This window comes from Chiloscyllium plagiosum, unplaced genomic scaffold (genome assembly GCF_037043375.1).
Source record: "Chiloscyllium plagiosum isolate Xiang-an unplaced genomic scaffold, Cpla_swu_hap1 HiC_scaffold_22, whole genome shotgun sequence".
In the NCBI taxonomy this organism is placed as follows: domain Eukaryota; kingdom Metazoa; phylum Chordata; class Chondrichthyes; order Orectolobiformes; family Hemiscylliidae; genus Chiloscyllium; species Chiloscyllium plagiosum.
In genome coordinates this window covers 30397523-30410621 of record NW_028270160.1, presented here as the reverse complement: position 1 = coordinate 30410621, position 13099 = coordinate 30397523, and the positions used below count along the sequence as shown (strand labels likewise).

The window sequence follows — 13099 nt, the reverse complement described above, 5'->3', positions numbered from 1 at the left end:
CAATGATGAATTTAAGAATATGTGTGAAAATGTGTAATTAGACCAATTAGTTCAGATTCACTGAACGTTGATTAGGTTCACTGAATGTGGACAAAGTGATAGAGAGACACAGGACAAAGCTATTAGCATCACTGGACAGCAAGCAAAAGTTGGGACTTAATTAACATATATGTCAGAAAGAGTCAATAAGTGAAGCAATCTCATCATTATAGGAAGAACAAGGAAATTCCATGTCAAATATAAATGTTAGCAAAATATTGAAGAGACAGGCAGTAAGACCTATCGATTGACAAAATGAGATAAAGATGTTAAAAGCTAGAAAACACAATACAGATTCTGACAGTGGTCTTGAAAGTGAGCATTCTCCTTGGAAAATATCATAAGCTAGTGAAAGGAATTCTGATCATTGGAGAGGAAGATCTTGCAGTCATTGTTGTACAGATTGAGACAGGAGAGTGAGTAGAAGTCATAAGTTTGACAAGAACAAGGACTCAGGAACAGGCTAGAAATATTACTAGAAGTGGAAGCTATTATGTTTGAAAGTCTCTGTAGCTACAAATAAATTATAAAATAGATTGATAAAAGATAACTTAAAAAAGAGTTGGAGATCTTGAAAGAACTTAATGTATAAAGCCAGACTTGTCACTTACTTGGATAGGCACAGAAGAAAGTACTCCCTAATTGATATATATAATGATTGGGGGAGGGGTGGGGGCAACGGGGGAAGGAGGAGGAGGAGGTGCGGAAATGGTGTTATCAGCTCCTACTGTCAACTCTCACATAAGTTATCAGCTACTTAGGTGAAGTGCATCTCTCATCAAATTATATCAGAGCTCAGACAGTTCTTAGGAGGACTGGATTCAGAAATATTTGAGGACAATAATACTGCCATTTCATTCTTGTTATTAGATACACAATGCGGAGGAAATCTTGATGATGACAACGGATCTTTTACCAGCCCTAATTATCCACTCCACTATCCAAATAATGCAAAATGTATTTGGTATATATCTGTGGATAATGATGAAAGAATAAGGTTGAATTTTGTTAAGATTCAGTAAGTAACTTCCCGCTTACTCATTGTACATAATGTCAGAGACATCTGTTGCCTAATTACTATACACAATGGATTCATTTAAGAGGAATCAATGCTACAGGTGAGTAATTCTGAACTGATCCCACAGAAGCTATATCAATTAAACATGACCATCATGGTTATCTGACATGTATCTATCTAGCCAGCACACTCTGGATCCCTTAAGACTCGACCTTTTGTACAAGCCTGCCAAAAGGTATTTTATTAAATGCCTTACAAAAGTCCATGGAGACCACATCCACTGCCCTTCCCTCATCAATCATTCTTCTCATCTCTTCAAAAACACAATCACGTTGGTGAGACATGACCTTCTTGCACAAGCCTTCCTGCTGCCTTACTAATAAATCAATTCACTTCCAAATGTGAAAAAATCCTCTTTCTCAGCATCATCTTGAAAAGCTTCCCCACCACTGACGTCAGGCTCACTGACCTGTAATTACTTGGATTTTATCTTTTACCCTTCTTAAACAAAGGAGCAACTTTTGCCTTTCTCCAGTCCTCTGGAACCACACCTGAGTAGTTGCAAAGATATCTGTTAAAGCCCCAACTATTTCCTTCCTTGCCTCCTGCAGTATCCTTGGATAAATCCCATCTGGCCCTGGGGACTTGTATACCTTAATGCATTTCAAGACATTCAAAGTTTCCTCCTTCATTATGTGGACCTTCCCAAGAGTATTCACACACATTTTGTTAACCTCAAAATCCCTTATGTCCCTCTCTTTGGTGAATATTGATATAAGATACTCAATAAGGATCTCATCCATTTCCTCTGGCTTCACACATAGCCTCACTCCTTTATCCTTTCTCTAGCTACCCTCTTGCTCCTAATGTATGTATAAAATACCTTGGAATTCTCCTTAACCCTACTGGCCAACAAATCACATTTCATGGCTGTTTTATCCCTCCAAACTCCCTGTTTGAGTTTCTTCAGACTTTGTCTATATTCTTCAAGGACTTAAGATCTAGCTGCCTAGACCTTAGGTATGCCTCCTTTTTGTTTTGATTAAGCTGATAATTTCCCCTGTCATCCAAGGTTCACAAATCCTGCCATTCCTGTCCTTCATTTGCACAGGAACATGCCTTTCCTGCACTATAATCAACCAGTTTTTAAAAGTCCAATTGACCTGAAGCTCAAGCATCTCAGTGATCTGTTCAATGTGCCAATAAGGCTCCCGTATATACATGTAATTGCATATGCTTTGGTTCCACAAAGAAGTCATGAGCCATGTATTAAGTCAACTGTCCCTTTAGTTCAGTAGAGAATCCCTAATTTGAAATATTCTCCTTGTCCTGCTTTATGATTACAAGTTTGTGTTCAAGAGCTGGCAGATTTCCATAGGCATCTTCTTTTTAAAAATAGAGTTAATGCACACTCCATTGTTCTTGGCTTAGGTTGAGGTGAGCAAAAAAGCACCTGGAAGTTGCTGGCTGGATATGTTCTCCTACTGAAAGCCCTCCTCCTTTGTCTGTGAGCAGTTGTTCTCCTTTGCGCTACGTCTGCTACATTTCCTTCTGAAGTTACTGGTCAAAGTGGATAGATGTCCATTACCACACTCATAAACGGCAGCAAATATTTGAATAAGACCCTTGAAGTCATTTTTCATGTGGAACCATACCTCTTGTCAACTTCAACAACTTTAAATAAATTTGCAAAGCACCAAGTACTTCTATAGTTGGTTCCAGTAAAAATCAATTAGCAGTTAATCTGAGAAAGATTGGTCATCCCTTCAAATGGTGTTGGTAGGGGAATAATATGGAATGCATGTACAGACTACATTTGTATTACGTAGCTGGAGCAACAAGATTGGTATCAAATCAGCTTTACGTGGGACTATTGGAAGTAGGAGTGTGACTAAGCTATTCAGCTGTTTAATCTTGCTCCGATATTCAACTATATCATGTCTGATCGTTTACCACAATACCATTTCCCTGCACAGTTCTCATAATTCTTCGTATCTATAATATTTAGAAATCTATATTCTCAGAACTGGAAAGAATCAGTTAAATAAGAAGTTCATTTGTTACAACAAAAGTGTCACGTCACTGGGACTGAGTATCTGTGAAGGTTATTGCTTGTAATAAAAGATTGAAATTCTATTTTGCTGTTAATGTTAAGATATTTCTAAACTGTTTTATAAATGTTATATTTTTTCTGCTTCAGTGTATCAAATGTGTGTGCTTTTGTAAAGAACATTGACAGTCTCATGTGAAGATGTTCAAAATAAGGCACCTTGCTAAACAACTGCAAAAATTTAACTTATGATTTGTCAGGCCAGTTTTCAGTCTGGAATCTGACAAGTCCAACATTAACATCCACTGAGATCCTGAGACAACATTGAATAACTTTATTTCGCCAGATGGGTCTGCTAGCTTTTTGAAAGAACCACCCAATTAAACTCAATGTATTACACTTGCTCCATAGTTCTTCAAATAATTCCCTTTCAAATGTTTAAGTAACAGTCTTTTGGAAGTTATTATTGAATTTATTCCCACCATCCTTTCAGGCAATGCATTCAGATTGTAACAACTTGTCCTATGCAACACATTTTCCTCCTCCCACCTCAGGTTCCTTAAAATATGTTTCCTCTGGTTCTGGATGCTTTGAGAAAATTTCTCATTATTTAGTCCATCAAAGACCCTTATGATTTTTAAGCATGTCCACGAAATATTGCTTTACACCACTCTGCTTTAAATAAACCAAGCCCAGATTTCACTTATCTCTCTTACAGATTTTCAAGTAAGTTATGTAATATTTGCATAAAACAAATGGTATCTGATTTATGGATTGCTTGGGACTGAATGACTGAATTTGGACGGATGACAATCATTCTTTCATGCTTCATTTTTTTTTAATAGACATTCTATGCATGGTTCTACATTTACAACATAAATTATTATTGAAAGAAACAAAGTGTAAAATACATTCTGTCTCTGCAGGCTGGAAGTTTCCCCACGTTGCTCAAATGATTATGTAACAATATATGATGGGCCTTCAATACATTCTCCTGCACTCTCCACAATATGTATTGGATCAAACCTCAAATTTATGTCCTCGTCCAACAAAATGACTGTTTATTTTCAATCCGATTCCCATAATACTGGTTCTGGCTTTACCGCACATTACCACGAGATATCTATGGTTGCAGGTAATTGTTAAATTACTTCCCTTGATGAGTGCTTTTTATATAAAAAGAGTAAGAAAATAATGTTAATAACATGATAAAGATATGATTCTTTGTAGATTTTGTAATGTGGAGAACAGAGCAAGTGCACAGTACATATGATATGGCCTCCTCATGGTCCATAGCTTCACTCCTTCTAAATTATGCATCCTAGAAATAAATCCCAGAGTTCTGCATGCCTTTTTAATTGTTTTGTTGCCTTCACGTGATGCTGTTTTATTATCCTGTGCTCTTCGCTTTGCTAGTCCATTCAATATCTTTTACTTGATTAAGTTTGAATTTTGTTTGAATTACATTTTCTTCTTTTAAAATTTAAGTATATCACCCTATTTATCTATGTTAGATATATTTGTCACTTAACTAGCTAGTCTATAAGTTTTCTAATGTCTTTTTCACTGGTATCATTGTAAATGCTGACATTTGCAATATTTTTCAAAGCCCAAATCATTTGTATGAATCATGAATAACAATGGTCACAGCACTGATGTTCATTGAACATTGCTTTTAATCTTTCTTCAGTCAAACCATCTACCCAGCACATCCACTCTTATCTTTCTGTTAATTGCACAAATTGGCTTCTATACAGCCAATATTCACTTGACTAAACATGTCCTAAACTTTGACATGTGTCTAAGATGGTACTCTCTTGAAAGTGTTTGAAAAGCCAAATATGTGACACTTAATGTGTTCACCTCTTCAAAGACCTCTATCAGATTATTTAAACAGACTCAGCCTTTTAGAATCTTGCGATTTGTAATTATGTCTTATTTCTCCAGAGAGTTTTCTGTCCACTGAATTCTGCCTTAATTCCCTAATGAGTATATTACCAACTATCCTGTATTGATAAACCATAAGTTTAGGATTCCCGACAAATCAAGACTTCTTTTCTCCATGCCTAATCCACCAAACTCCTCGGTAACCTGGAAGACTTTGAACAGGACAGCCTTCTGCCTTCCATTAACTTTTTAATTAAAATAATCAAGTTCATTGAGTTCAAATCCTGCCTGTTCAACACTAGTCAATAGGTATCATAATAATAATGGATCCTGTGGCAGAGTGGTAGTGGTCCTACTGCTGGAATCAAAGGCTGAGGTTCAAATCCCACGTGTTCCAGATGTGTGTGATAACAATAACAGATTGCTCATAAACATATAATAATAATAATAATACTCATTTACTGAAAAAACATGTTTGCAACCCACAAGCAGAGTTGCATTTTTACTTACATTTCAAATTGACATTCAGGTTATATAATCAGGCTACAAGAATTCCAACATGTAACACACATATAAGAACAAACAAATGCAATAAATAACAGAAACCAATGGAAGTTTAAATGAGGATGAAGTTGATTCAGAATTCCATTAAAATGACAAGCTGTTACACCATTGTAACATTTGCAACACTTGAGTTTATATCAATTTCACGACTTAAAATATTTCATTTAAGACTTGAACCAAGCAAGGGACACAGCTACATTGGTAACTTTTCGTTCTGCTTCTCATAAAATTGAAATTAGTGAAGCTTCTGAGATGCATTAATGGCTCTGGATGTGGTGGAGGCAACCATAGAATAGAATTTTACAGTACACAAGGAGGCCATTCAGCCTGTCATGTTTGTACTAGCTACCGGTCCTGAAATTTGGCAATTGCAGGTGGGATTTTCCAAACTTAATGATTTTTGATTTGATGCTGTGTAAATATTTTGCTACTTTGACTAAGTGGCCTCTCTTTGTCTGTGAGGCTGAACAATGAATATCCCACTGCTGCTCAAGGCAATGAACCACACAGAGTACAATTTCATCACAATTAAACAAAGAAGATTTGGTTTATATGTAAATATCACTAATTCTTTTGCTGGTGATGCTGTAAATGTTACAAATATAAATAAGAAAAATAAGCCAGGGAGAACCGTTTAGCATTATTTGTGGGCGGCATGGTGGCACAGTGGTTAGCACTGCAGCCTCACAGCGCCAGAGGCCCGAGTTCAATTCCCGCCTCAGGCGACTGACTGTTTGCACGTTCTCCCCGTGTCTGCGTCGGTTTCCTCTGGGTGCTCCTGTTTCCTCCCACAGTCCAAAGATGTGCAGGGTCAGGTGAATTGGCCATACTAAATTACCCGTTGTGTTAGGTAAGGGGTAAATGTAGGGGTATGGGTGGGTTACGCTTCGGCGGGTCGGTGTGGACGTGTTGGGCCGAAGGGCCTGTTTCCACACTGTAATGTAATGTAATCTAATCTAATTATATTGTGTTCCTCAGATTTTCTGAAATTGAAACCTCATTCATACTTCATTATAAACAGACCTCCTCTGGCTCAAATAAGATGGATTTTTTATTTAATTGAAGGAAAAATACAAACACAAGTTTCAAGTTCTTTGTAATCTGATGTCTATGTGAAAAATGCCTGCTCATTTATGATGCTATTCACAATGGAATTGGATGCCACAGAGGCATACCCCTTGTTATTTGTTTTGCGTAATAATGGACGTAATCCATTAATATTTCATAGGAACTATGAAACGATTCATTCTTTTGAGGCATTAGATGAAAACCAATTAGGATTTCCTCTCTCAATCTCCATCCAATGAACCTTCTGAGACTGCAGAGTGTGGATGTTAGAAAAGAACAAAGTCAAACTTAGCAGGGCAATGTCAAATTCAATATAAGGTATTAGCTATAAAGGTGAGGTTCATTGCTCATCAGATTATACCAGAGCTAAAGGGGAAATTTCTCAGGACGAGTTGAGGCAGAAATGTTGAAGATCAAAAACCTGCTTATTTTCTGATTATAACTTTAGTCATTTTATCATTGTTACAAGATACACAATGTGGAGGAAGATTGGATGATGATGATGGATCTTTTGCCAGCCCCAATTATCCACAGCACTATCCAAATAATGCAAAATGTATCTGGTATATATTGATTGATAACAACGATAGAATAAGGTTGCATTTTACTGAGATTCAGTAAGTAACAGTGTTCCATTTTCTCATTGCAATAAGTATAATGTCCATTGGGTTCACTTAAGGGGTATCATTACTCCAGGGAAGCAGTTCTAAGCTGATATCTACTACACAGGAGAGATGTTATGTGGATTAAAAATTACCGTCATGGTAATTGGCCTTGTATAAATTGAACAGGGTGGAAAATAATATACTTGAGTGACACTTCTGAGTGTGATCCTGATGCTTCTGATTCTGAGTCAGCTGATTGGCTGCACATATTAGCAGTGGGTTAACTCAAAGCAAGCTAGTACCACTTACAGGTATCCTACATTACTTAAACAAATAGTGCATCCTAGCTGTAGTAGCTACAGGAACTGGAAAATGATTGGAATGTAAAAGCAGTGAAAATGGTGTAATAGGGCTGAAAGTATACACCAGGGGGCTTGGTTGCTTCACTAGTGGCCTCTGTACAGGAGGTGGACATGAACTATGAACTCTTTTTCCAAAGGAGCTTGTAAACCCATTAGGTGGACACTAAGAATGCATTGGAAGTAGACAGCAGTGTTGTCAACACCTGCAATGCCACTCTGTAGATCAGATGTGGTGGCAGAAAAAGTTTGATAACCTTATAAAGAATGGCCAAGGTGAGGGAATTCATGATCAAATATTATCTCCTCCACAAGTGAACCACTAGCCTCACACCCTGCTCAATGCAGTGGATACCCTGTTCACTACCCTTCTGCAATTTTCTGTTAGGTACAATTCATAGCTATTATTCAACAACAGACATCACCCTCACAGATTTGCTGCAAACCTCACATCTCAGTTTGTAAACGCTGCCAGCTATTTATCAATGTCAGATATGTTACTCAAAGACTTCACTCACTGATCCTCTTCTTTCTTTGTTGCAGGACTAGGTGGCCCCTCTCCAGAGGTGGCAAGACATAACTGGTGGGGACAGGCTGTAGTTGCGAGCATCTGAGCAGGCTTGACTGGGGCCATGGTCAATGGCAGGGTTCAAACCATTGAAGATGAAAGACATTTGCTCCTCATATTTGCCTTTGAATGAGCCACTGAAGATGTGAATCTAGTTCTTAATTTGGTCAGATACTCACAGCTTGTTGTGCTCTCTATAACATGGCACTTGAGTTTTCTTTGTTTCAGTTAGGAGACTTTATTTCAGGATTGTAGTCATGACAGATCAGTGACAGAGGGAATGGACAAAGATGGAATGTTGGAGAATGGGGATTTTGGTTAATATAAGGTGGAGCCATGTCCAAATGGATGATCAGAACAGCTTGCCAAAGAAAGAGATTTGTTTGTTACCTCCTCCCTTCTGGCTCATCCTCTTCAACCTGTTGCTGCGTTCCTAATGACAATGTATAACTGGATAAGAAAACAAACAACATTGCTGCCAAAATTCAATACTAAAGAGAATCAAACACAAACATTAAAAAAAAACCTTTCATCCAAGGGTTAACAAAGTTCCTCAATGATTTACGATGACATTAATGCAGATTGGACATTTTCCAGAACAAAAGCTAAAAAGCACAGATGAGGAATGAGTTGTCTTAGAGACATAGATAGAGTCGTAGAGATGTACAGCATGAAAACAGACCCTTCGGTCCAACCCGTCCATGCCGACCAGATATCCCAACCCAATCTAGTCCCACCTGCCAGCACCAGGCCCATATTCCTCCAAACCCATCCTATTCATATACCCATCCAAATGCCTCTTAAATGTTGCAATTGTACTAGCCTCCACCACTTCCTTTAGCAGTTTATTCCATACACATACCACCCTCTGTGTGAAAAAGTTGCCCCGTAGGTCTCTTTTATATCTTTCCCCTCTCACCCTAAACCTCTGCCCTCTAGTTCTGGACTCCCCAACCCCAGGAAAAAGACTTTGCCTATTTACCCTATCTATGCCCCTCATAATTTTATAACCCTCTATAAGTTCACCCCTCAACCTCCGACGCTCCAGGGAAAACAGCATCATCCTGTTCAGCCTCTCCCAATAGTTCAAATCCTCCAACCCTGGCAACATCCTTGTAAATCTTTTCTGAACCCTTTCAAGTTTCACAACATCTTTGCAATAGGAAGGAGACCAGAATTGCACGTAATATTCCAACAGTGGCCTAACCAATGTTCTGTACAGCCGCAACATGACCTCCCAACTCCTATACTCAATACTCTGACTAATAAAGGAAAACATACCAAACACCTTCTTCACTATCCTATCTACCTGCAACTCCACTTTCAAGGAGTTATAAACTTCCACTCCAAGGCCTCTTTGTTCAACAACACTCCCTACCTTACCATTAAGTGTATAAGCCTTGCTAAGATTTGCTTTATCTGAATTAAACTCCATCTGCCACTTCTCAGCCCATTGTCCCATCTGGTCAAGATCCTGTTGTAATCTGAGGTAACCCTCTTCGCTGTCCACTACACCTCCAATTTTGGTGTCATTTGCAAACTTACTAACTGTACCTCTTGTGCTCGCATCCAAATCATTTATGTAAATGACATAAAGTACAGGACCCAACACCGATCCTTGTGGCACTCCACTAGTCACAGGTCTTCAGTCTGAAAAACAACCCTCCACCACCACCCTCTGCCTTCTACATTTCAGCAGGTTCTGTATCCAAATGGCTAGTTCTCCCTGTTTTCTGTGAGATCTAACATTGCTAGTCAGTCTCCCATGGGGAACCTTATCAAATGTCTTACTGAAGTCCATATAGATCACATCTACCACTCTGCCCTCATCAATCCTCTTTGTTACTTCCTCAGCCAATGCATTTTATTTTTTTTGGTTTTTTTTGCATAGGCCACTCAGTAACAATGAACAATGATTCAAAAATATAAGCTGCTTTTAGACAGAGACATTTTGTCTTGTATCATCCCAAAGAAACGTGTCTCAAGACAGGAGGAAAGAGAGAGAGATAGAGAGAGACATCATGAAACAGCTAGTAGGATGATGTAAAGTAACTGAGCAACTAAAAATGCCATGTCTACCAATCCAGAAGACAGGAATCTTCTTTCTGTCCCCAAATCTGCTTTCTGATTGTGAAACTGTTCAACTTCAGAAACCACTGCAGCTGCCAGATCTGATTCGAATTTCTAATCTTTTTGCTTCAATTACAAGGAGCTCAAGCAAAAAGCTCCAATGGCATTTCACAGAGCCTTACTGAGACTTTCTCCAGTGCTCTTCTGCCTTATTACTTTTTCTTTTAATCTTGATATCTGTAGTTCCTTGTTAGTGATTCATCTTTTTATCTCTAAGAAACTTTCAGTCATAAGTCATAGTAAACTAACTTTACCTGTTTAAGCCAAATGCTTGACTACTAATCTGTTGTTACTTGCATCTGAAAAGGATGCTACACAAGTTATATTAATCAAGGCATGTTCATCATTGAACCTGTGATGAACATGCCTAGTGATCATGATAATGCGTATAAGAAGCATAAAGTCGCAAAGTACACTAGCAAGATAAATTTTAATGCACCAGTAGGAAAAGCAAAACAAAATCTCCAAAACTTGAAAATGTTACATACCTTATGTGACACAATAGTTACACATAAGACAATTGCACAATTTCTATTCACAAGAAATCGATTGTTTCTTCAAGATATCACTGTGCAATTAACATATTAATACTATATTAGAAGAGCTATCCCACTCTAACTAAAAACAGAAGTTTACTTTTTTGGCAGAGGCCATATAGTACATTTCACCTAACGAGTGGTTATGTAAAAATTACATGTCTACAGTCATGGATGCAGTCATGTGAAATAAGGCCCAGACTAAATGTAGTCTGAGGAATAGTGGAGTGGTGCAGAGTAATTGCATCATGAATGCTGCCAGGATAGTAAGCATTGTCATACGCTAACTGCACGTTCAGGGAAAGGAACATTTTGCAGTTGCATTCCATCTTTGCATTTCAATAAAATACCCTCAAAGAGACGTTTGTGCAGTCAATGGCTCTATGTATTTTGGAGTAAAGTTGCCAAAGTCCCAGAGAAGCTCACTAACCTGACTAAGCCACACTGTATCTCTCTGGTCAATGAGAAAACAATGAACCTCTCTCTTTTGATATATAAAGCACTTCCTTCCCCTCCTCAGCATAATTGTGGAAAACAAGTTGGGAGAAGTTATGGGTGTCCTTTCTTACAAAAAACTTATTGTAACAGTCTTCTTCCCAAGCATTGGCAGTATTGCCTTTGCCCTGATCTGAGATTGCAAGTCTGTCTACAAGTTATGGGAAATTTCCATGAGCACCGCCAGTATAAATGGACTTGATGCGTAGACTTTCCTGGCTTAGATTGAGGTATCATAAATGTAAATGCAAGATGCTGGCTGGATACATTCTGTGACTGAGAGCCCTTGCCTCCATCATTCTCCTCCATTAGTGAGTAGTTTATTCTCTTTTCTGCTGCTTCTACTGCATTTCCTATTGTAGTTGTTAAATGAATAGTTGCTTCAACAGCCAGATTTAGAGCACATGGTCTGACAGGAACATGTGAAGTTGAGGTCAACTCCTTTTCAGCATCAAACATTTGTGGAAACTACCAAGAGCTTCTACATATCCAGGCACATCCAGTTAATATCAAATAGTGATTAACCCAGGAGCAATTGAAGATGCTTTTGAATAGCCCCAGTGGGGAGAATCCATATAGAGCACATGTTCAGAGGTGGGGCTGAGCTAGAGCAGCAAGGTTGAAAATACAGGGTTGACATCAAACCATCGTTAGACACTGCCTGATTTGCCTATTCTGTGTTAACTGACACTGAACCTACATGCCCTGCAGAGCAGTATATTACAGGTTTGGTGCCCTACAACACTGAAGAAAACCTACTTCACATTTCACTAGCTCTTTTAAAGAACTATCCATTTAGTCTCACTCTAGTACGCTTACCCTAACCCTTCAAATTATTCTCTTTCAAATGTTTATGCAGCATCATTTTGAAAAGTTTGTCAAATCTTCACCCATCTTCCTTTCAGGCCATGCATTCCAAATTGTAACAATTTGTCCTATGAAATATTTTTTTCTCATTGCACTTCAAGTTCTTTTAGGAGAAAGTGAGGACTGCAGATGCTGGAGATCAGAGCTTAAAAATGTGTTGCCGGAAAAGCGCAGCAGGTCAGGCAGCATCAAAGGAACAGGAGAAGAAGGGCTTATGCCCAAAACGTCGATTCTCCTGTTCCTTTGATACTGTCTGACCTGCTGCACATTTCCAGCAACACATTTTTAAGCTTCAAGTTCTTTTGCCAGTTATTTTAAAATATGCTACCTCTTATTGCTGATCCTTCTTGGAATAGTTTCTCATCCAGTTAATCATTAAAACTCTTCAGGATTTTGAGTATCTCAGTCAAAAAGGTCTCTTATACCACCTTGCTTTATAGAGAAGCATCCCATCTTCTCTCATTTCTCCCTCATATCTTCAAACAAATTTTGAAGCATTGACAGTAAAGCAAAATGAGTTTGATTTGTGGAAAGGTTTGGGCTGAAGGACTGAATGGTCAATCCTTGTTCATGCATTCTTGATTTTGGAACAGGTATCAGAAATATAATGCATAATTTATAAAGTGAATTGTTAATGAAGAAAATGAAGTGTGAAATACATTCTTTCTGCAGGTTGGAAGTTTCACCACGTTGTTCAAATGATAATGTTACAATATATGATGGGCCTTCAATAAAGTCTCCCGCACTTGCCACAATATGTACTGGATCAAACCATGAATTTACATCGTCATCCAACACTATGACAGTTTATTTTCAATCTGATTCTCATAATACTGGTCCTGGCTTTATTGTTCATTACAGTGAGGTGTCTCCAGGTGAAAGTAAGTAACAAACCATTTCTCTTGATCAGTGT

At 38.2% G+C, this 13099-nt stretch overlaps 1 protein-coding gene across 1 annotated transcript in view; it reads left to right on the top strand.

The window, feature by feature from the left end:
• LOC122561394 (cubilin-like) overlaps positions 1-13099 on the top strand; it is a 129728-nt gene that overhangs the window by 52216 nt on the left and 64413 nt on the right. The window contains exons 13-16 of the mRNA XM_087999264.1: positions 910-1057; positions 4034-4242; positions 7096-7243; positions 12859-13067. Of these exons, the coding sequence (XP_087855390.1) occupies positions 910-1057; positions 4034-4242; positions 7096-7243; positions 12859-13067 (714 nt within the window). The remainder of the gene's footprint in view (positions 1-909; positions 1058-4033; positions 4243-7095; positions 7244-12858; positions 13068-13099) is intronic.